Source organism: Maylandia zebra, linkage group LG18 (assembly GCF_041146795.1).
Source record: "Maylandia zebra isolate NMK-2024a linkage group LG18, Mzebra_GT3a, whole genome shotgun sequence".
Classification (NCBI taxonomy): Eukaryota; Metazoa; Chordata; class Actinopteri; order Cichliformes; family Cichlidae; genus Maylandia; species Maylandia zebra.
The window spans coordinates 333627-354661 of NC_135184.1; the positions used below are offsets into that span (position 1 = coordinate 333627).

Here is a 21035-nt window from a genome sequence, read left to right on the forward strand (position 1 = left end):
AGACAGGAAAGAAGGACAGAAGAGGAAAGAGATTTGGAGAAAAGGAAGTGATGAAGAAGAAAGGAGGAGAAAATGGACAAGCGGTTTAATGTTTTCTGCTCTACTGATCTATCTATCTATCTATCTAGATAGATAGATAGATAGATAGATAGATAGATAGATAGATAGATCTAGGCTCAAACAGAGCTCTGAGGCGTCTGTGAGGTGGGGAGCAGGTGGGCTGCACTAATGACAGTCACACAGATTTAAACCACACAGAGTGGAGGCTAATTGGCTCAAAGAAGGTGGGCAAGAAGATGATTGGACTACAGTGATTTGAATGCAACCATCTGCTGATATTTTTGTTTTTGTGGTGCAGCATGAACGTCAAATGAAAATAACATCATCACCATCATCGTTTATTTATATAGCACTTTAAAAATACACAAGGCCGACCAAAGTGCTGAACAACAGAAACATAATAGATACCATAAGAATAATAAATACGATAAAATAATAAACATAGTGAAAACAATAAAATACAAGTCAGTCAACCACTGAATCAAAAGCCAGTGAATAAAAATGCGTTTTCAATCTGGATTTAAACACCATCACTGATGTCGATCGCCTAATGTGAAGAGGAAGATTAGCTCAGGACCCATAATAGAGAACGCTCGGTCTCCTCTCAGTTTCAACTCTGATTTGGGGACTGAGAGCAACAGCTGCTCAGCTGACCGGAGCGAACGAGTGGGGACATAGGGCTTCAGCAAATCAGACAGATACGCAGGTGCCAGACCATTTAAAGATTTAAAAACCAATAAAAGAACTTTAAAATGAATCCTAAATTCAATTGGAAGCCAGTGCAGGGAGGCCAGAACCGGAGTAATGTGCTCAAATGTCCTTCTACCAGATAAAAACCGTGCCGCAGCATTCTGGACTAGTTGCAGGCGTGTCAGAGTGCCCAGTCCAACCCCTATTAAAAGGGAGTTGCAATAATCCAAGCGTGAGGTTATAAAAGCGTGGATACCAGTCTCCAAGTCACGCCTTGAAAGAAAAGGTTTAACCTTCGACAGACGCCTGAGATGATAGAATGATGATTTCACCACCGCATTCACGTGGCCATCAAGAGTAAGTGCAGAGTCGATTTTTAACCCAAGATTGGTAATCGAGCTCTTCAGGTGAGGGGTCAGAGCAGCAAGGTCAACATCAGGGATATCAGAGGAACGATTCGGCCCAAACAGAATTGCTTCCATTTTACGTTCATTAAAATTTAAAAAGCTTTGAGCCATCCATGACTTAACATCACTAAGGCAATCAAGCAGGAGTCTAATTGTGGAGCTATCAGAACGACTGAAAGGAAAATAAAGCTGGCAATCATCAGCATATAGATGAAATGAAACTTTATGTTTACGAAAGATCGCACCCAGTGGTGCATGTTCTTAATGTCCCATGTTAAAGAGTTTCTACATGCTTTACAGTACTGTGAAATTAATTTATATAGCATCCACAAATTGTCACTAGTTGATTCTTTACCAGTGTGTGCTTAATAATGAGACTTTACAGGGCGGCTTTCATTTTTTATTTTTGCATATAATTTGGAGCATTACACATCCTGGTTCATTTGAAGGTAAAAAACAACAATCCGGCTTTTTTAACATTTCAGGGTTTGATCTTTAGAAGTTTTGGAGATGTTGATGCTCAAACACTGCTGCAGATTTCAAATTTCAATCACGCCTCACACATCATCATGTTTCTGTGGTAAAAAAAAAAACCTGAAGAAATTTAGCTTGAACTGAACTTTACTGACAAATTAATCAGAAAACCGAATCGATCACAGGAAAATCAATCAATATTCACATGAAGCTCAAGTTTCCAATCAGCTGCGTAACCGTGAGTAACACAGTGATGTCATCACCATCAAAGGCCTGCATCACTCCCTGATCTCATTTCGTCTCTCCATCTGATCAAAACCTTTGACCAGTAAGAGCAGAACCACGAGAGCAGCATCACAGAGGAAGTTTGGCCTCGAGCACGGCACCGTCACATGAACTGGCGTCGGTGTGGCCCACGTGCTGCCTCGGTGTGACGGAGTCCAAGGGGTTAGCGGTGACCTCTGAGAACGCCTGCCTCTCTGATCTTCTGCTCGAGCCGTCAGCATCGCTCTCCATCCAGCACGACTTGCTGTCAGACACTGAGGATAGGCGGTTCTGAGCCTGGTGGCCATTGGTCCTGACGCCGGCATTAAGTCGACCTTTTGGCGAGCTGGTAAAAGTGGTACAGCGAGACGAAGTGGCGCTTGAGCTGAAAGAGGAGCGCAGGTCCTTCTCCTGCAGCCGTAGCACGCTGCGAAGAAAAGGGACATAGTGACCAATGGCAGCGCGGTACTTTGGGTGTGTGATGGCATAGATAATGGGGTTGTGGATGGCAGAGGCCTTGGCGATGACAGCTGGCACCGAGTTCATGTATGGAGTCAGCAGGTGTGCGTAGCCAGCGGTGGCGGTGAGAGCAACCACAGAGTATGGCGACCAGGAAACGATGAAGAGCAGGATTACTCCCAGAGCCACCTTAGCCATTCGCCACTCGCTGCGCAGACGCTCATATGCCTTGTTGACCTCGCCACAGTTCAGCTGCTCTATTTCCCGCCCCGCCTGCTGCACTGCCCGGAAAATGGCAAAGTAGCACGCAGCAATGACAGCGAGCGGGATGAAGAAGACGAAGGAGAACAGCAGGAGGGTGTAAGTGCGTACAGCAGCTGTAAAGCTCATGTAGTCCCAGCTGCAGGATGTCTGCAGGCCTTCAGGGACGTAGGCGCTCCACCCGAAGAACGGCGGCAGACTCCAGCCCAGAGAGTACAGCCACACAACTGCCACCACCACCAACACTCTCTGATGACTCACCCCACCCAGCATCGCCAGAGGACGCGTGATAGCCAGGCAACGGTCCACCGCAATTGCCGTCAGCGTTATCATGGAGGTGATGCCAAAGAGAGCACCGCAGAAGGCGTACAGCTCGCAGGCCAGCTCCCCAAACACCCAGCGGCGATGCAGGCTGGCCACAAAGAAGACTGGAGACTGTGTCAAGGACATCAGGAAGTCGGCGGCCGCCAAGTTAACCACTAGCAGGTTGCTGGGCGACCTCAGCGTCCGACTGCGACAGAACACGTAGATGACCAGAGCGTTTCCCAGCATGCCTGTTACCCCTACCAACAGGATGACTGAGCCAATGATGTAGTGGGCGTGGTCCGGGACATCCACGGTAGGAAACAGGTGAGACTGGGCGTGAGCACTCTGTGTAGGGGCGTGGTCAGGCAGGTGGAGCAGTTTAGACATCCTAACCTGGTGATGGTGCTCAGTGCAGTTTCCACCCAGAGGGCACAGAGCTGACTTCCTGCTCGAGTGGATGTGACTCATTGCGATGGCAGCCGGATGCCGGCAGGACGTCCGTGTGGCGTTAACAGGATTTCCGTCGGATGATGCTGAACGCTAACCGGATCGGTTGGATGTGGGCTCGAGCTCTCTTAGTTGGCTCTGCGTGCCGGCTCGGTCAGGCTGCGGCTCTTTATGTTGGCCTGATCGATGGATGGCGGCGCATTATCGAGTTGACCGATCCATTAACTCTCTGCACTCGGAGAAGAAGTAAACATCTGGATCAGATATGACCTGATTGCTGCAGGTTAATGTGGGCCGTTTCTGAGGTTAATGAGCTTTTAGTGAAAACACAGTCAGATGTTCGTTTATAGGTCACAGTGTTTCCTGTCCAAGTCCTAGAAATGAGCCAAATCATTAAGTCATGCCATTAGTCAAGGACAGAGGGGAAAACGGATGGTTTTGTTTTTCAGCGTTCAGAGCTCAGAGGTCAGTTTGTTCTTCCACTGAAATGGCTCAAAGACACAACCATGAAGAGGAGAGATCTGTGCAGTGTCACAGCGAGACGTCATAATCTCAGTATCTCAATACATTTTATTTGTTGGCGCCCTACTAAACCCAACCATACCAAGCATAAAAGACAAGTAGTAAAAACCAGCATTGGACAACAATACTGGAGTCAATGTCAGAGAGGGTGAGCCAGTTTAAACAGATGGGACTCTTCCCCATAGTGGTGAGACGGGCAGAGGGAACAATCGGGTGAACGGCAGATGAAGACCCACGAGAATGAGAGGGAACGGCAACGTGGAGTGACTCACACAAGCAGGGATTGCCCAGGTTAGGGATACGTATGACAGCATTATTCTGAAGCAGAAAGTGGAACGACACCTGAGGAGAGGGCAGGTTGGAGGAGCTGCCACTATCAATGGAAAACCTGTGGGATATGGTTAGAGTGGAAGCTGTGCTGACAAACTTTAGTTTTATTACTACAGAGTTTGAGAAAATAGGAGGAGAGCCATGATTTAACCTCCATGAGGCAGTCACAGAGGGGGATGGGTGGAAGGCTGAAACTGGGTTTGGAGGAAATATACAGCTGAGTGTCATCTGAGGAAAACCGGCAGACACAGGAAGTGAACTTTCAATAATGGAGGAGCAGTCCCAGTACCGAGAAAAGAGTCAATAATGGTGGTAATAAGAGGGACCAGTGAGGTAAGAATAGAAAAATCCTTTAATTTCACACAAGCGGAAACGCTCCTTCATGCATCGAGGATGCAGCAGTCTGTCACTGAAGCAGCTCTGCAGCAACATCTACATGCATGGACTGGGAGACTCTGTCCATCAGAGATGTTATTTTGGCCAGAGTCCTTCTGTCTCCCACCACCCGCACTGGGTCCAGGGTGCATCCCAGAACAGAGCTGGCCTTCCTGATGAGTTTATCCAGCCTCTTCCTCTCAGCTGCTGATAAACTGCTGCTCCAACACACCACACTGTAAAAAATGACAGATGCCACCACAGAGTCATAGAAGGTCTTTAAAAGCGCTCCCTGGACTCCAAATGACCTCAGCCGCCTCAGCAGGTAGAGTCTGCTCTGACCCTTCCTGTAAAGAGCATCAGTGTTGTGGCTCCAGTCCAGTTTATTATTCAGGTGAACACCCAGGTACCTATAAGAGTCCACTATCTCAATGTCCACTCCCTGGATGTTCACCGGTGTCAGTGTGGTGGGTCTGCGTCTCTGGAAGTCCACCACCAAGAAAAGCTTAGACTAGGACAGTGGGAAGAGGGTCCCTGGGGAGATGATTTAGACTCTTGAATCATTACTGATACATCTGATACTGAGGGGAGAGTGAAACGTGAACATTAGTAAATGGTAAACAAAGACTACAGATCTCAAGCTGCAGGTGGATACAGAGCTGCAAAGGATACAAGAGAGGGTTAGGTTAGAGAAGGAAAAGAGTGTGGAGATGCAGGAATATTGTTAAACAAAGGAACTTTGGGTTACATGCACGAGAATAGAATAAACCACAATAGTATTTAGATTTGGCCGAGGCAGCACAGTTCTTATGAAACAGAATGTGATTATTAAACATTTCTTTCTTAAAGAGGAATTTTGGTTGGCGCCCCTTAGATTTGAGAAACCCAACACGTTCTCACTCCCTAAGCGTAATATTTTACACTCGGTGACAAATCGTCAACATTTTACGCTCTCAGTTACCCAACACGTTCCTAAATGACAACATCGGAAAAAGGAGAACACATGAGAACCCTCTGGACTCAATCTACACATGTTCGGTCATTATCCTAAAATCGCTTTGGAAAACATTATTTTACGCCATTTAACTGCTGGTTAGGGTTATGGATAAGGTTAGGTTTAAGGCTGGAATACATGGCTGGAACATCTATTACCGTGGGACCAAAAATAATACAAAAAAAATAAAAAAAATGATTACAAATTTTTTTAAAAACATTTTTTAATAAGAGAAGTCAGTGAAACAGTTTGAATGAAAAACAAGAAGACACCATAGATAGAAACACATTTGTGAAAAGCTCCTCATTTATGTCTCTAAAATGTAGACTTAAAGCCGGATGTTTAGAAAGCTTCTCTTTTTTCCTGACAAAATAAATAAATGAATAAATAAATATAACCCGGGTGAAAAAAAGCGACAGTGCAAATTCTCTGTAACCAATCACAGAGCCCCTTACATCTGACCACCTGGATACTTCGCAGTTTTTTTAAGGACCAGAAGACTCACAGAAATGCTATATGTGTTAGCTAATCCGAGAGTTAGCTACAAGCTGCTGAAATATGGGACTGTTCATTTACAGTTACTGTACATGTATATACCATTACCTCTGCCACACAGCATTTTCAGTAATCTGTATTTATTTACTCTACTTTTTTAATAAAAATATATTTTCTTTATTCAATCTCTGTCTTCCTTCCCCCTCCCCAACCAATCACAGCAGATGGCCCCGCCCCTCCCTGAGCCTGGTTCTGCTGGAGGTTTCTTCCTGTTAAAAGGGAGTTTTTCCTTCCCACTGTTGCTCATAGTGCTCATGGGGGTCATATGATTGTTAGGTTTTTCTCTCTATGTATTATTGTAGGGTCTACCTTACGATATAAAGCGCCTTGAGGCGACTGTTGTTGTGATTTGGTGCTGTATAAATAAAACTGAATTGAATTGATTTAGTTTATCTTATGTGCAGTTTTGACCTGCAGAATTTCGCTGCTGGAAGTGAAACTTGAAACAAAGCTAATGTGTGAGCTAACAGGAAATGCAGATGAGGAGTGGAATCTGTTTTTAAATTGTATTTGAAAAAAGATTTTGCTAAAACATGTTTTATTGCACACATTACTGAAGCACAAAGTCTGATGCTCGTTGTCCGTCCCCCTGACGTGTGCTCAGAGTTACGTTTTTGGTTCCTGATTAATCAGAACCTGTTCAGTTCTGGCTAATTTTGAGCACTGAGTCCAGGTGAGCAGCAGGTGAGACGTCAGCTGCTTCACTCACGTTGGTCAGTTATTTCCAATGAAAATAGTATTCTAGTATTCACTGATTAATAATCAGCTGACTGTCACAGCCTTATGTGCTCATTGAGGCCTTTTCAAAGTTAAAAAGTGTTTAAGGCCTTCATATTTTCAAAGTAAAGGTCTGAGAGTGAATAAATAAGAACAGAAACTATTTTTTCTAAGCTTTTATTTTCATTAAAAAAGTCCACAAATAAAACTTTGTGCCGAGCCCCGTCACACCAGCGCATGTTCAGAACGCAGCTTGCTGGGAGGGGGCGTGGTGTCTGCGGACATGTCTCAGCAGCAGCTGGCGGTCCGGGCTCGAGTAGTCGCACTGTTGACATGGGAACGCCTCACCAGTGTGATGGCGGCGAGCATGGAGATCCAAACTCTTCTTCTGGATGCTGTTGAGAAAAACAAAAACAGGGCTACCGATTGCTTTAGTAATCTATCAGTTTTTCCACAGATTAATCAGATCACACATCAATACTGATCAATAATGAATCCTGACACAGGTGTTTCAGGACGAACTGCTCATTGGTTTCCAAACTGCAAACAACATCCGTGAAAACACAGATAAACCCTTCGATTTATGAGTCACATTCAATTTAATTTTCTATTATTCGAAATACTCGAGCAGCAGAGTTTGTGGGAGCACAGGTGTGCACCAGGTGCGTGTCAGGTGTGTTACCTGCTGTAGTCACAGTGCTGACACCTGTACGGTTTCTCCTGGCTGTGAGTCCTGTAGTGTCGGAGCAGAGAGCTGCGATCGATGGACGCATACGGACACTCTGCACACCTGTACGGCTTCTCACCTGAGATCACACACGGGACGCACAACGTCACCTGACAGTCACATGACAAGGGCTCTCAGCTTTCTGTGTGTTACCTGTGTGAGTCCTAAGGTGTGTGTGTGTGTGTTACCTGTGTGAGTGCTAGTGTGTGTGTGTGTGTGTGTGTGTGTTACCTGTGTGAGTGCTAGTGTGTGTGTGTGTGTGTTACCCGTGTGAGTCCTAAGGTGTGTGTGTGTGTTACCTGTGTGAGTGCTAGTGTGTGTGTGTGTGTGTTACCTGTGTGAGTCCTAAGGTGTGTGTGTGTGTTACCTGTGTGAGTGCTAGTGTGTGTGTGTGTGTGTGTTACCCGTGTGAGTCTTCAGGTGTGTGTGTGTGTTACCGGTGTGAGTCCTCAGGTGTGTGTGTGTGTGTGTGTGTTACCCGTGTGAGTCCTCAGGTGTGTGTGTGTGTTACCTGTGTGAGTCTTCAGGTGTGTGTGTGTGTTACCGGTGTGAGTCCTCAGGTGTGTGTGTGTGTGTGTGTGTGTGTGTGTGTGTGTGTGTGTTACCCGTGTGAGTCTTCAGGTGTGTGTGTGTGTTACCGGTGTGAGTCCTCAGGTGTGTGTGTGTGTGTTACCCGTGTGAGTCCTCAGGTGTGTGTGTGTGTGTGTGTTACCCGTGTGAGTCTTCAGGTGTGTGTGTGTGTTACCGGTGTGAGTCTTCAGGTGTGTGTGTGTGTGTTCCCTGTGTGAGTCTTCAGGTGTGTGTGTGTGTGTGTGTGTGTTACCGGTGTGAGTCTTCAGGTGTGTGTGTGTGTGTTCCCTGTGTGAGTCTTCAGGTGTGTGTGTGTGTGTGTGTGTGTTACCTGTGTGAGTCCTCAGGTGTGTGTGTGTGTGTGTGTGTGTTACCCGTGTGAGTCTTCAGGTGTGTGTGTGTGTGTGTTACCTGTGTGAGTCTTCAGGTGTGTGTGTGTGTGTGTGTGTTACCTGTGTGAGTCCTCAGGTGTGTGTGTGTGTGTGTGTGTGTGTGTTACCCGTGTGAGTCCTCAGGTGTGTGTGTGTGTGTGTTACCGGTGTGAGTCCTCAGGTGTGTGTGTGTGTGTTACCTGTGTGAGTCCTCAGGTGTGTGTGTGTGTGTGTTACCCGTGTGAGTCTTCAGGTGTGTGTGTGTGTGTGTGTTACCGGTGTGAGTCTTCAGGTGTGTGTGTGTGTGTGTGTGTTACCCGTGTGAGTCTTCAGGTGTGTGTGTGTGTTACCGGTGTGAGTCCTCAGGTGTGTGTGTGTTCCCTGTGTGAGTGCTCAGGTGTGTGTGTGTGTGTGTGTGTGTGTGTTACCCGTGTGAGTCTTCAGGTGTGTTTGTGTGTGTGTGTGTTACCGGTGTGAGTCCTCAGGTGTGTGTGTGTGTTACCCATGTGAGTCTTCAGGTGTGTGTGTGTGTGTGTGTGTGTTACCGGTGTGAGTCTTCAGGTGTGTGTGTGTGTGTGTTACCCGTGTGAGTCTTCAGGTGTGTGTGTGTGTGTGTTACCCATGTGAGTCTTCAGGTGTGTGTGTGTGTGTGTTACCGGTGTGAGTCTTCAGGTGTGTGTGTGTGTGTGTTACCGGTGTGAGTCCTCAGGTGTTGCAGCAGTGAGGCCTTCAGCCGGCTGCTGTAGGAGCAGTGAGGACAGGTGAACGGTTTCTCTCCCCCATGAACGCCCAGGTGACGCCTCAGAGTCAGTTTAGAGGAGAACTTCCTGCTGAGAAGAAATGCCATGACATCACCAGGTCACGTGACTCTGTGCAGTGAGGGATTATGGGTAACGTGGTTACCTGTGGCACAGCGAGCAGCTGAAGCCCGTCTGCTTCCCGCTCTCTGCTGTCAGCTGCTCGCCGTCTCCGTTCGTCCTCCTTGTGGTTTTCCTCGTGGTCTCCATGGTGACCGGCCGTGATGCGGCCCTAGCTCTGCTGGCCTGCCTGAAAACAAACACGCACACAGGCTGTGTTCCGATTGGCTGACAGACATTCAAACTGGTTTTTAATCATTTCAGATTCTCTTAGTTCATGGTTTTCCTCCCACTTTCTTAAAGTCAACAGCAAAAACTCGGAGCTTCTCCCGGTCGGCTCCAGATGATGGCTATCCAGAGCTAACTGTTTTTCTGTTACTATCAAGAACTCATCAGTTTCTACCTCTCCCTCTGTGAAAAGTTTGGCTGTCATTCTTGACAGTGCACTATCCTTTAACTCTCACTCGCTCAGCATATTTCCAACTCCGCCCCTTCTTCACTCCACATGCGCCTGCTACCCTCGTCCACAGTTACCTGTCGGATCGACTACTGTAACTCGCTCTTACACAAAAATCCATCAACAAGCTTCAGCGTGTCCAGAACGCTGCTGCCCGCATTATTACTAGGACTCACCACTATTCTGAAGCAGCTTCACTGGCCGGCGGTTAAACTTCGCATTAATTTTAAAATACTCCTCTGTACATTTAAGGCAATTCATTCTCTCCACCCACCATACCTCTCTGGTTCGGTACAGATCTCCATCCCATCCTGGTGCCTCAGATCCTCCTCTTCCTGTTCCTTCCTCTCGTCTTGTTTCTATGGGGGACTTTTAGTCGCTCTGCCCCTCCACTTTGGAATCCCCCCCCCGACCTCAGAAACATCACCTCATTCCCTTTTTTTAAAGTCCACCTTCTAAACCCACCTGTTCAAGACAGCCTACTGTAGAGAACCTCTCCATGCTCTTAAACTTTCTTTTATTATCACGTTTATTTCCTGGTTTTATGCCTCTTTTATTTGCTGTACAGTGTCCCTTTTAAATAAAATGTATTATTATTATTATTATTATTACTATTGTTATTATTACCTGTCAAGAAGCTCCGCCTCCTTACGCTTTGCACGTCCAATCAGCTGGCTCCTCCATCCATCTGCAGAAAACTGATCAGTGTTAGTGTTCTTATTGATTACTGATCGATGGTACAGAGCTGGGCACTCACTGTGTTTCCGTGGTTTTTCAGGAGCGCTTCTCAGCGTGCTGTTTTCGAACTTCCTGTGACAGACCGCAACCGCGGTTTTCTTCTTCTTCTCTTCCCGCTCCCTCCTCCTTTTCCTCCTCTGGCTACAGCGGCTCCTCCAGTGATGCTCCACCTCCTCCCAACTGTCGGCCATCCAGTTGCAGCGCACGCAGCCGAAACCGCCGCTGGCACGGTGTGACCTGACATGGATATCAAGCAGCCGCCGCGACGGCAGTTTTAATGGGCAGAGCAGACACAGCAGGCTGGGGGGCGGAGCCTTCGCTTTGTTGTTGGCACTGCTGTCATGTGGTTGCGTGAGCTGTGTGGACGGTGAGGAAGAAGGAAGAGGAGGAGCTCTGACTGCAGAGATCCGACACAGCCCAAGGGTCATCAGGTGGGCGGACTGCGCCAACTCCTCCTGGGAGGCAGGGGTGTCGGCCAGAGAGGATAAAGTGCTCCCCTTCAGAGTGAAGATGGAGGAGTCCTCCTCCTGCTCCTCTTCCTCAAAGAGTGTGGTGACCTGCATACAAACCACAAGATTAAGGTGTGGCTACCAGGTGTAAGGACACCTTCAGAATAAAATAAGATAAATAAATCAAAAAATAAATACATTTCAACTTAATTTGAAAAGCTAAATCATAAATAACCGTCTGACTATGAACTTCATATTGTTTCACCTTTTAAAATAAAAGCTCAAAATCATTCTGTTCTCTGTGTGTGTGTGAGGTTATCACCTCACAGGTGTGGGCCACCTGCAGCCCGCCCTCACTGCTGATGTCACAGGTAGCCGGGCTCAGGTTGTCCAGCATGTTGTAGAGCAGGAAGTCCTCATCTTCGTCACTCTCCTTTAGCTGATAGGGTGACGCTCCCTGCTGGAGCCCCGCCTCTGCCCCGTCCAGATAGGCGTTGGGGCGGTGCGTGAGCAGCAGGTGGCTGTTAATGGAGGCTTTGATGCCACAGGTGAACTGACAGAGCTTACAGCGATAAAGCTCCACCAGGAAGGACTCCACTAGCCCCGCCCCCACGCCCTCCACCTCAGCACAGTACAGGCTGGAGCTCACAGCTCCGCCCCCCAACTGCAGGGTCACAGGGCTGATGTCACGGTACCGCTGCTTCACCCACGACATCGCTATGACATCACCATGACATCACGGTGTGAGGTCCGTCCTTTGGCCCTGCTGGGACACAGTCAGTGTAAATAGGATTTATCTAAAAAAAACCGCCTGAATTCAAACACTGACCAATCAGAGCGCAGCAGAACCGAACATCCGTCCAGATATCAGCAGCAGTCTTCGTTATGCTACTTTATTCCACAGTCCCAGTACTCTGACTACTCTGAGTACTTAGAGTACCAACCCCTCTGCTTGATGACGAAACGTACGTTAAGCGGAATGATTGGCTGATCTAGGGCAGCGCGTTCGCCGTCCGCTTTAGCTAGGCTCGCGCGGGAAATGCAAAGACGCGGAGAAGGCTAGCAGGCTAACGGTGTTTCAGAGCAGGAACGAATCGATACGTCACTAATAGATCAATAAATGAGCTCCCAGGTGAGACTGCGGAGCGTCTCACTAAAACTCACCTGCTCCTCTTTGTTTACATCCGCTCCTATTTCTTCTTCTACGGCTTATTCGGCTCCTCGGAGCCCGCCGGCCGCTCTGCTGCCCCCAGAGGAGGCTTTAAAACCGACAGCACAGAGCTCAGGCGAGAGCACGAACCACACCGGCTCCCTGTTTTCAGGATTACACAAAGTCTGTCGGACGTCACACTGTTCAGATTATCAGATTACATGAGATTAACTTCAGTTCACTCTTTCACAATAAAAGCTCCAAATGTTTTGTTTGTTTTAGTTTAAATCTGGCTTTTAAGTCCAGCATAACTTTTGCACTGTCCACTCCTGCTGTGACAAAACAAATTTCCCACGTGTGGGACTAATAAAGGTTATCTTATCTTATCTTTATAACATTTATTTGTTTTTATGTCAGATGATGCTGGGGGGGTCACATGTCTCTATGGTAACCATATGTGTTAACAGCAGAAGAGAAATGAGGAGAAAATCAGGTCACGTGACCTGGCTGTTTTTTCCTGTCTAACAGGAAGTGTTTGACAGACGTCAGTGAAACAGGAATCAGCCGCATAGCGTGACAGCAAGTTCACACTGTGCAGTGTTGCATGACAAGCTGTGACCGCACACTCACAGACACACGTGTTTGCCCACGTTGGTGGTCCTCAGAGCGCTTCTCTCTGTTACATAATCAAGAAGGTTTATCCATAAACTGCAGGAATGTCTTAAAGACATAAAGACCTGGATGGCCGCTAACTTTCTGCTTCTTAATTCAGATCAAACTGAGGTTATTGTACTCGGCCCTGAAAACCTTAGAAATATGGTATCTAAGCAGATTCTTCCTCTGGATGGCATTACCTTGGCCTCCAGTAACACTGTGAGGAACCTTGGAGTCATTTTGACCAGGACATGTCCTTCAAAGCACATATTAAACAAATATGTAAGCCTGCTTTCTTCCATTTGTGCAACATCTCTAAAATTAGAAATATCCTGTCTCAGAGTGACGCTGAAAAACTAGTTCATGCATTTATTACTTCCAGGCTGGACGACTGTAATTCATTATTATCAGGAAGTCCTAAAAACTCCCTGAAAAGCCTTCAGCTAATCCAAAATGCTGCAGCAAGAGTCCTGACAGGGACTAGAAAGAGAGAGCAGATTTCTCCTGTATTGGCTTCCTGTTAAATCCAGAATTCAAAATCCTGCTCCTCACATACAAGGTCTTAAATAATCAGGCCCCATCTTATCTTAATGACCTTGTAGTACCATATCACCCTATTAGAGCGCTTCGCTCTCGCTCTGCAGGCCTACTTGTTGTTCCTAGAGTATTTAAAAGTAGAATGGGAGGCAGAGCCTTCAGTTTTCAGGCCCCTCTTCTGTGGAACCAGCTTCCAGTTTGGATTCAGGAGACAGACACTATCTCTACTTTTAAGATTAGGCTTCAAACTTTCCTTTTTGATAAAGCATATAGTTAGGGCTGGACCAGGTGACCCTGAATCCTCCCTTAGTTATGCTGCAATAGACGTAGGCTGCCGGGGATTCCCAGTGAATCAGGCTCAGTCCCTCCCTAATCCTGGTTCTGTTTTAGAGGGAGTTCTTCCGCCTCACTGATTGCGGAGGGGGTGGTGTGGATGTTGGGGTCATCTCTCTGTACTGGGGGTTGTTACCTGTCAGTATGAAGCACGTGTTGTGCACAGGTGACATGACGTGAACTGTGTCCCGGTTTTGTGCTTTCACAGGCTGAAGGTGTGCGGGAGCCCTTTAAGGTAATGTGCTCACAAGTCACGGAAACTGCTGCCAGTCTGTGTTTGTCACCTTAAACAGGAAGTAGAGATAAGCAGAGAAGAACAACATGTTCAGTGTGTGTGACCACAGATACCTCAGTACTACTACCACTCCAGCTGGTACAACACTTCTCACTGCAGACGTGAGGCACCGTGTCGGCCCGGAGCGAGGGGGGGAGGGGGGCGTTTAGGTCAGAGCGAGACAGTCGTGGGTTGTCTCTGATATTAGGGAATGTTTGTTGTCATGGATACAGTGGTCGGCAGGCAGTGAGAGTGATGTTTGAAACAGGAAACGATTTAAATGTGTGTAGTTTTGGTTCAGCGTGGCAGGATGATTCATACAAAGCCCAACAAATCTGACCCCCCCCCCCAACACTTACACTCATTCTGGGAAGAAGTGTGCCCCCCTCCAGGTGCACAGACCAGGGCCGAATGTCATCATTTCTTCAGTGTGTTTAGCTTTAGCTTTGTGACTTTGTTGTTTTTAAATATTTGTTTGGGCGGCTTTATTTTGAAGGCTACAGTGAAGAGTGACAGGAAAGCAGAGGGACGAGATGCGGCAAAGGGCCGCGGGTTGGATTCAAACCCAGGCCGGCCGCTTTCAGCCATGCGGCCACCTGTGAATGTCGTCTTTGATTGCTCAGGTAGAAAGTTGTACAAGTCAAACTGCACCCAGATCAGTTTCACACCCAGGCGGATCTGTGAGTATAACCTGCAGCAGCTTCGTGTCTGTGACACAGAGCAGCAGAAACCTGAGGAAATGTCACCAACTGCATTCTGGGTAACCTCTCAGGCTTCACCATGTGAGCCCGGGCGAGTCCCGGTGTGTGACGCTGCTTCTGTTTTCAGTTCTTAGGAGCTCCCGGGTTCAGCCAGCTGATTTTCCCCGACTTCCTCTTTGTGGTGTCCGAGCTTCTCTTTTCATTTTCCTTTAAACTCTCCTCAAAACAGCTCAGCACCTACAAAAGGCCTCCTTTGTACCACAGTGCTGTGCAGAAGTCATCTCCTTACATGTTGCTGTGATACATGGAAATATCAGCCAATAGCAGAGTTTGTACAACTCTAACCAGCTGTAAGTAAATATTTGTTGTTATTCTCAAGGGTTCGGATTCAGGATCATTGGATTCTGGGGGTCTAACATTCAGGGATGTTGATGCGTTCGTGCTCACTGTCTACTCGTTATGAAATCGTAGCCACTCCTCTTAGACAGCTGATGTAACTTCTGCTTTCATACGTCACTTTTGTGGTCTAACGGACTTAGAGTGCAAAAAGCGCCAAACAGCGAGACACACCAGAGACGACGAGACGCCTGACGGTGAGTCCACGCCTGTCTGTCTGTGTCTGGTCTTTGTTTCATGGGGAAAGTGGCGAGCTGCAGACTTTGATTTCCGAGCGCAGTGTAAAGATGTTTTTCACTTCATCATTAACCATCCCATAATAGTCTAGTTGTGAGCAGATCTCAGATCGCCTCACCACAGACTCTGAGATTTCAGATGATGTTTCTGGTTTTAGTGGTTCTAACAGGCACACGACGATAAATAACTGCTTGTACTGCAGCACTTTTAATTTCTCTTTGCTATTTGGGACCCGATGAATGTAAAACACAGAATTACCAGATTTGTGTTTCTGGGAAAAATGAGATCCACATATGAGGACTTTCATTTTACATTTCAATAGAACAGTAGCAGCATAATGTCCTGTAAGTGGATATCAGGCTCCTGTAGAGCAAAATTTAGTATTTTGGTCTAAATAACCCAAAATGTGACGTCCACATATGTGGACGCAGGTCCTAGGAGGACCAGGATATTTGTGACTCACAGACACGTCTGGAGAATTTAAAGTACTCTGGGATCAGTAAAATTATTAATACTACAGTCTTAAATGACCCAAACACTCAAAGTTAGGTACTCTGTGTGCAGACCTATGTGAGACGAAGAGCTTAAACTTTAAAGTGGTCAAACCGAGGACTCATTTTTATGCCTGAAACATTCAAACAGTCGAGTTTTCAGTGTTTGAGCACGTGATCCGCTTTAATCCTCAGCTTCATTTAAAGAAACGAGTTCTTTAATGTCTGTGAGTTTGACGGTTACACGTTTCACAGCACTTATATTCACCCCAAGGCTTTTATTTTGGTAAAGCTATTGTACGGGGGTACTTTTATAGTGTAGGATCAGGGCTCAGTAGTACTATTTAAAAGTACAATACAGTTTGTAACAGAGTAACAGAGTAAAAGTACTTCAAAGAGAGTAAAAATATGTCCTTTGTCCTACACTGACTAAAAACAACGTGCAGAAAGTGAAGCAACACAGACATGAGTCAACAGCAACAATGTCACAAACTACAAAAAGCATGTGACCAGCGAGCGTAGGAGGAGCGGCGCCAGGCGGCTTTAGCTTGTTCTTTTATTTTGTTTCCTCTTTTTGGAGGTTTTGTTTGTGTGAAACTCGCTGCACCTTTTCTAACCCGAACACCTGTGTTTGTAGATGGATGACCTTTTCACCATGAATGTGACCTCCATGGATGACATCATCACAACAATGATCACAGAGGTAACGAACCCTGATTATTTATTGATTTATCCAAGTATGTATCAGCAGAGTGCTCAGGTGTGCTCAGGTGTGCTCAGGTGTGCTGTCTCTGTCCATCAGGAGCCGTCTGCTTTCAATCCTTCGGCCACCTCTGACAACTATGACTACTCAGGGGACTACGGAGACGACTTGCTGTGCGACCGGGAGTCGGTGCGGGTGTTCAGGAGTCACTATGAGCCACCGCTCTTCTGGATGATCGCCCTGGTGGGCGGAGCCGGGAACCTGGCCGTGGTGTGGATCTACCTGAACTTCCGGCGCCGGCTGAAGACGATGACCGACGTGTACCTGCTGAACCTGGCCGTGGCCGACCTGCTGTTCCTGGTCACGCTGCCGCTGTGGGCGGCCGAGGCGTCGCACAGCTGGATCTTCGGCACCTCCCTCTGCAAAATAAACTCCGCCCTCTACAAGGTGAACCTGTTTAGCAGCATGTTGCTGCTTACCTGCATTAGCGTGGACCGTTACATTGCCATCGTGCAGACCACAAAGGCGCACAACTCGCAGGTGGAGCGCCTGCGCTGCAGCCGTTTGGTGTGCGCGGGGGTGTGGCTGCTTGCACTGCTCCTTGCCACGCCCGAGCTGGTATTTGCTGCCCCCGCAAAGGTGGAAGGGAGGACGCAGGACTACTGCCGTATGGTGTTCCCGCCCCACCTGGGGAACAACACCAAGATCCTGGTACTGTCCCTGCAGGTGAGCATGGGCTTCTGCCTGCCCTTCATCGTCATGGCCTTCTGTTACAGCGTCATCGTCGCCACGCTGCTCAAGACCCAGGGCTTCCAGAAGCACAAGGCCATGCGTGTCATCCTGGCGGTGGTGGTGGCGTTCGTTGTGTCGCAGCTGCCTTACAACAGCGTGCTGGTGATGGAGGCGGTGCAGGCCTCCAACATCACCATCACGAACTGCGATCACCTGAACGCCTTTGATAAGGCGGGGCAGGTGCTGAAGAGTCTGGCCTACATGCACGCCTGCCTCAACCCCTTCCTCTACGTCTTCGTGGGCTCACGGTTCCGCCGTGACGTGGTGCACCTGCTGCGCTGCTGCCGCTGCGTGCCACCCGTCACCAAGATTCAGCTGTCCACCAAGTCCAGCAGGAGCCCGCTGAGCTCTACCCGAGCCTCGGTGATGTCTGACAGCGAAACCTCGCAGGCGCTGTCGCTGTAGAAACCGTCACCGCGTAACTTCCTGTTTGTGCCAGGGCAGCTGTACAGCAGACGCCTCGATTGCAGGAAGAGTTTTTAAGAAGCTTTGATTCAACACATGTGCTGCTTCACCCTAACATCCACCCACAGACAGTCATAGCCCGCTCACCTGAGAACACCTTCACCTCAGAGCACAGGACAGGTGGAGGCTGGGCGCGCCTGCTGGTTACAGCTTTTACAGTTTTGGGGAAAACAAAAAGAAACCTTTGTAATGAGAATGTAAAACCTCCACATCATTTTCTGAGCCAGGACTTTTCCAGGTGTTTCCAGGACTTTTCAGGGCTTGCTTGTACAGTAAACATGAAGCTGTTTTTAAATGTGACGTTTTAGCTGCTGTATCAGAGACGGGACCGGTCTCCTCGCTGCGTTTGAACAGAAACTGAGCCAAAGCTGAAATGTGACTAATGCTGTATATAACCCTGTTTGTGTGTTTGTGTGAGTGTGTGTGCGTCACACCAATGTAAATGTTTTGGTTTTCTGAGTTATGAAAATAAAGTGTGAGAGAAAAACGGGGAAGTTGATGAAACGCTGTCGCACTCTTTTCTTCACATCCTTCCTTCTCTCATCCTGTTTATGATCTTTGTTCTGCAAACACACCTCAGCAGCTTCACTGCACACACAGCAGTGAACAAGTACAACACACACAGCTACTCTTAGTACCATTGATATTCATTTAGACTCTTTTCCTCCAATTGATCTTTCTGAGTTAACTTCAATAATTACTTCCTCCAAACCATCAACGTGTCTTTTAGACCCCATTCCTACAAAACTGCTCAAAGAAGTCCTGCCATTAATTAATTCTTCGATCTTAAATATGATCAACCTATCTCTAATGATCAGCTATGTACCACAGGCCTTCAAGCTAGCTGTAGTTAAACCTTTACTCAAAAAGCATCTCTAGACCCAGCAGTCTTAGCTAATTATAGGCCAATCTCCAACCTTCCTTTCATATCAAACATCCTTGAAAGAGTAGTTGTCAAACAGCTAACAGATCATCTGCAGAGGCTTATTTGAAGAGTTTCAGTCAGGTTTCAGAGTTCATCACAGCACAGAAACAGCTTTAGTGAAGGTTACAAATGATCTTCTTATGGCCTCTGACAGTGGACTCATCTCTGTGCTTGTCCTGCTAGACCTTAGTGCAGCGTTCGATACTGTCGACCATAATATCCTATTAGAGCGATTAGAACATGCTGTAGGTATTACAGGTACTGCGCTGCAGTGGTTTGTATCATATCTATCTAATAGACTCCAGTTTGTGCATGTAAATGGAGAGTCCTCTTCACACACTGAGGTTAATTATGGAGTTCCACAGGGTTCAGTGCTAGGACCAATTCTGTTTCAGGGCTCTGCAGATGAATGAGTCTGAGAGAACAGACGAGACATCTGTGAGACGCCATCGTCTTATTTTACTCTTGTTTTTACAGCGGGGATTGCGACATGTCTCTTTCTCTAACCTCAAAATCATTACATCACATCCTCTCTGAGGCTCAGTGATGGGAGGCTGAGAAAAAGGAAGCTGACCTCAGGTCTGTGTGGTGTCATGTTCTCATGGGTCACTGGGACAAAAACAAAATGTGACAGACAGAGAAGTGAAAACCAGAAAAGCTCGCTGACTGGCACGCCACAGTGCTCAAACGCAAAGGTCAGGCCTGTTCCAGGATCCTGCTGCGAGCTGAGGTGTTGATCCCAGAAGAAAACAGCCAGCCGCCCTCACAGAGGAAGTGCTAAGCCCCGCCCATCACACTGGTCAGAGGGCTTTGAACCAAGAAACTGCCGCCTCTTATCACTCATTAGTCACGTTGCCCACTCACGCAACACGTGCACGCTAACACAGTCAGTGTGTGTGTGTTCTCACTGTGACCACAGAGCACATACATCTGCACTGCCCCTGCTGAACATCTGGCCAACATGTGGCCCACATCTGCAGCTCTGGGCCACAGTTGGGTGTGCCTGACGTCTTGCGGTCGCAGCTGTGCCTCACGTGGGCCAGGAGTCAGGTGCTTTGTGACATCTGGGTCATGCAAACATGACCTCTGGGCCATGAGGGGCACAGTTACCTGAGCTCTGAGCGGCCAGGTGCTGTAAACAGCTGAGAGGACCAGTTCACCCGAGCGTCACTTACATGCGGTGCTTCCTTTAACGACCGACGACGCTCTGCTGTGCTTGGCTCAGTGGCGCCACCGCCGACTTTTTATCTTTGACGTTGTTTATAGATGCAGATCTGAGCGTGCTCAGAACCTGGACCAGAAAGAGTCCGACGCTGGAAACTACTATCCTATGAACTGGATCTCTGATTGATGATGACTTACTGTGGTTTAAGGCGTGTCCCACCTGACCATTGCAGGTGTTCCTGCAGCTCCCTGCTGTCGTAATAAGTCAAGCACAGTTAGGAGGTCGAGGCTGAGTTTGATCTCCAAAAGCTTCCTCAAATCTATCCAGAGCAGCTGAATCTTCACTCACACTGCAAACACGTGTTCCTCCAGCTTCAGGTGATATTCCCAGGTACGACACCGTGATCCACAAACGCAGCTTTCTGTCCGAGGTGGATCTAAAGGATGGGAGCAGACATTTGTCTTGAAAGGTTTGGAGGACGGCGCTGCAGCAGGTTTCTAAAGGGATTCATGGTTGGAATCTGGACACCAGAAACCAGAGTTCAGATTAAAGGTGTTTGGAAGCTGAAAGTGATGACTGGGTCTGCTTTACAGGGTGGATGAGACGGGCTTTTACCCTCAGAAGTCCAACGCATCTTTTAGCAGCTGGGAAACTTTCAACTGCTGCGTTGGCATTCACCACTTCCTGCCAACCGCAAAGCACTTCCTGCTGAGATTCAGCACAAACAATCTGACAAAACCTGAACAGACGGCCCAGGTGTTTCCACGCAGACAAACAGCTCTGTGTTTGCTGCCATGGTAACGGCCCGGCGACAAACACTCAAAGATTACACAAAGCTAAAAACGGCTGGGCCAACATCTGCCAGCTAGCGAGACGATGCGAAGGGTTCAGGTCTCTGTGAGAGACTGTGAGGGCAAAACAGCGACGAAGAAGCAGTGACTGCGTCCTCTACAGGAGCACAGCAGAGAGGCCGAACCACTGCATGAACTCCTCCACCTTCTCTGAGCTTACGGTGGAATGAGGCTGGGAGGAAGCTGCAGTTTGACCAATCAGGAGCAGTGTGCGGGGCGTGGGGATTAGCACGCATGCAGGTGTAACTGGAACACCTGTGAAGGCCTTAATGCTGAAGCACACCTGCAGGTTCAGGAGCAGCCGCTGCCTTTCAGACCTGAATGCGTCTGC

At 47.8% G+C, this 21035-nt stretch overlaps 3 protein-coding genes across 11 annotated transcripts; 1 reads left to right on the top strand and 2 right to left on the bottom strand.

The window, feature by feature from the left end:
- Positions 1-382: 382 nt before the first annotated feature.
- Positions 383-3495, bottom strand: opn4.1 (opsin 4.1). The gene has a single exon (XM_004572439.3). The coding sequence runs from the start codon at positions 3387-3389 to the stop codon at positions 1986-1988; it is 1404 nt and encodes a 467-aa protein (XP_004572496.3). The 5' UTR covers positions 3390-3495; the 3' UTR covers positions 383-1985.
- Positions 3496-7022: 3527 nt separating this feature from the next.
- Positions 7023-14341, bottom strand: si:dkey-154p10.3 (uncharacterized). Of its 8 annotated transcripts, none has more exons than XM_076877181.1 (9): positions 13841-14340; positions 12195-12365; positions 11353-11796; positions 10601-11138; positions 10471-10531; positions 9433-9576; positions 9223-9359; positions 7544-7667; positions 7023-7280 (listed from the first exon to the last, which is right to left on the bottom strand). In XM_076877181.1, the coding sequence occupies exons 3-9, from the start codon at positions 11743-11745 to the stop codon at positions 7103-7105; spliced, it is 1575 nt and encodes a 524-aa protein (XP_076733296.1). In that variant the 5' UTR covers positions 11746-11796; positions 12195-12365; positions 13841-14340; the 3' UTR covers positions 7023-7102. The 8 variants fall into 8 exon arrangements, with proteins under 8 accessions (XP_076733296.1, XP_076733295.1, XP_076733297.1 ...); XM_076877180.1 differs by having other exon boundaries at positions 11353-11793; positions 13841-14339; XM_076877182.1 differs by lacking the exon at positions 12195-12365 and having other exon boundaries at positions 11353-11793; positions 13841-14341.
- Positions 14342-14768: 427 nt separating this feature from the next.
- ccr9a (chemokine (C-C motif) receptor 9a) lies at positions 14769-18267 on the top strand. 2 transcript variants are annotated; one of them, XM_076877192.1, is made up of 4 exons: positions 14770-15029; positions 15219-15272; positions 16441-16506; positions 16606-18267. In XM_076877192.1, the coding sequence occupies exons 3-4, from the start codon at positions 16441-16443 to the stop codon at positions 17701-17703; spliced, it is 1164 nt and encodes a 387-aa protein (XP_076733307.1). In that variant the 5' UTR covers positions 14770-15029; positions 15219-15272; the 3' UTR covers positions 17704-18267. The 2 variants fall into 2 exon arrangements, with proteins under 2 accessions (XP_076733309.1, XP_076733307.1); XM_076877194.1 differs by lacking the exon at positions 15219-15272 and having other exon boundaries at positions 14769-15029.
- Positions 18268-21035: the final 2768 nt, after the last annotated feature.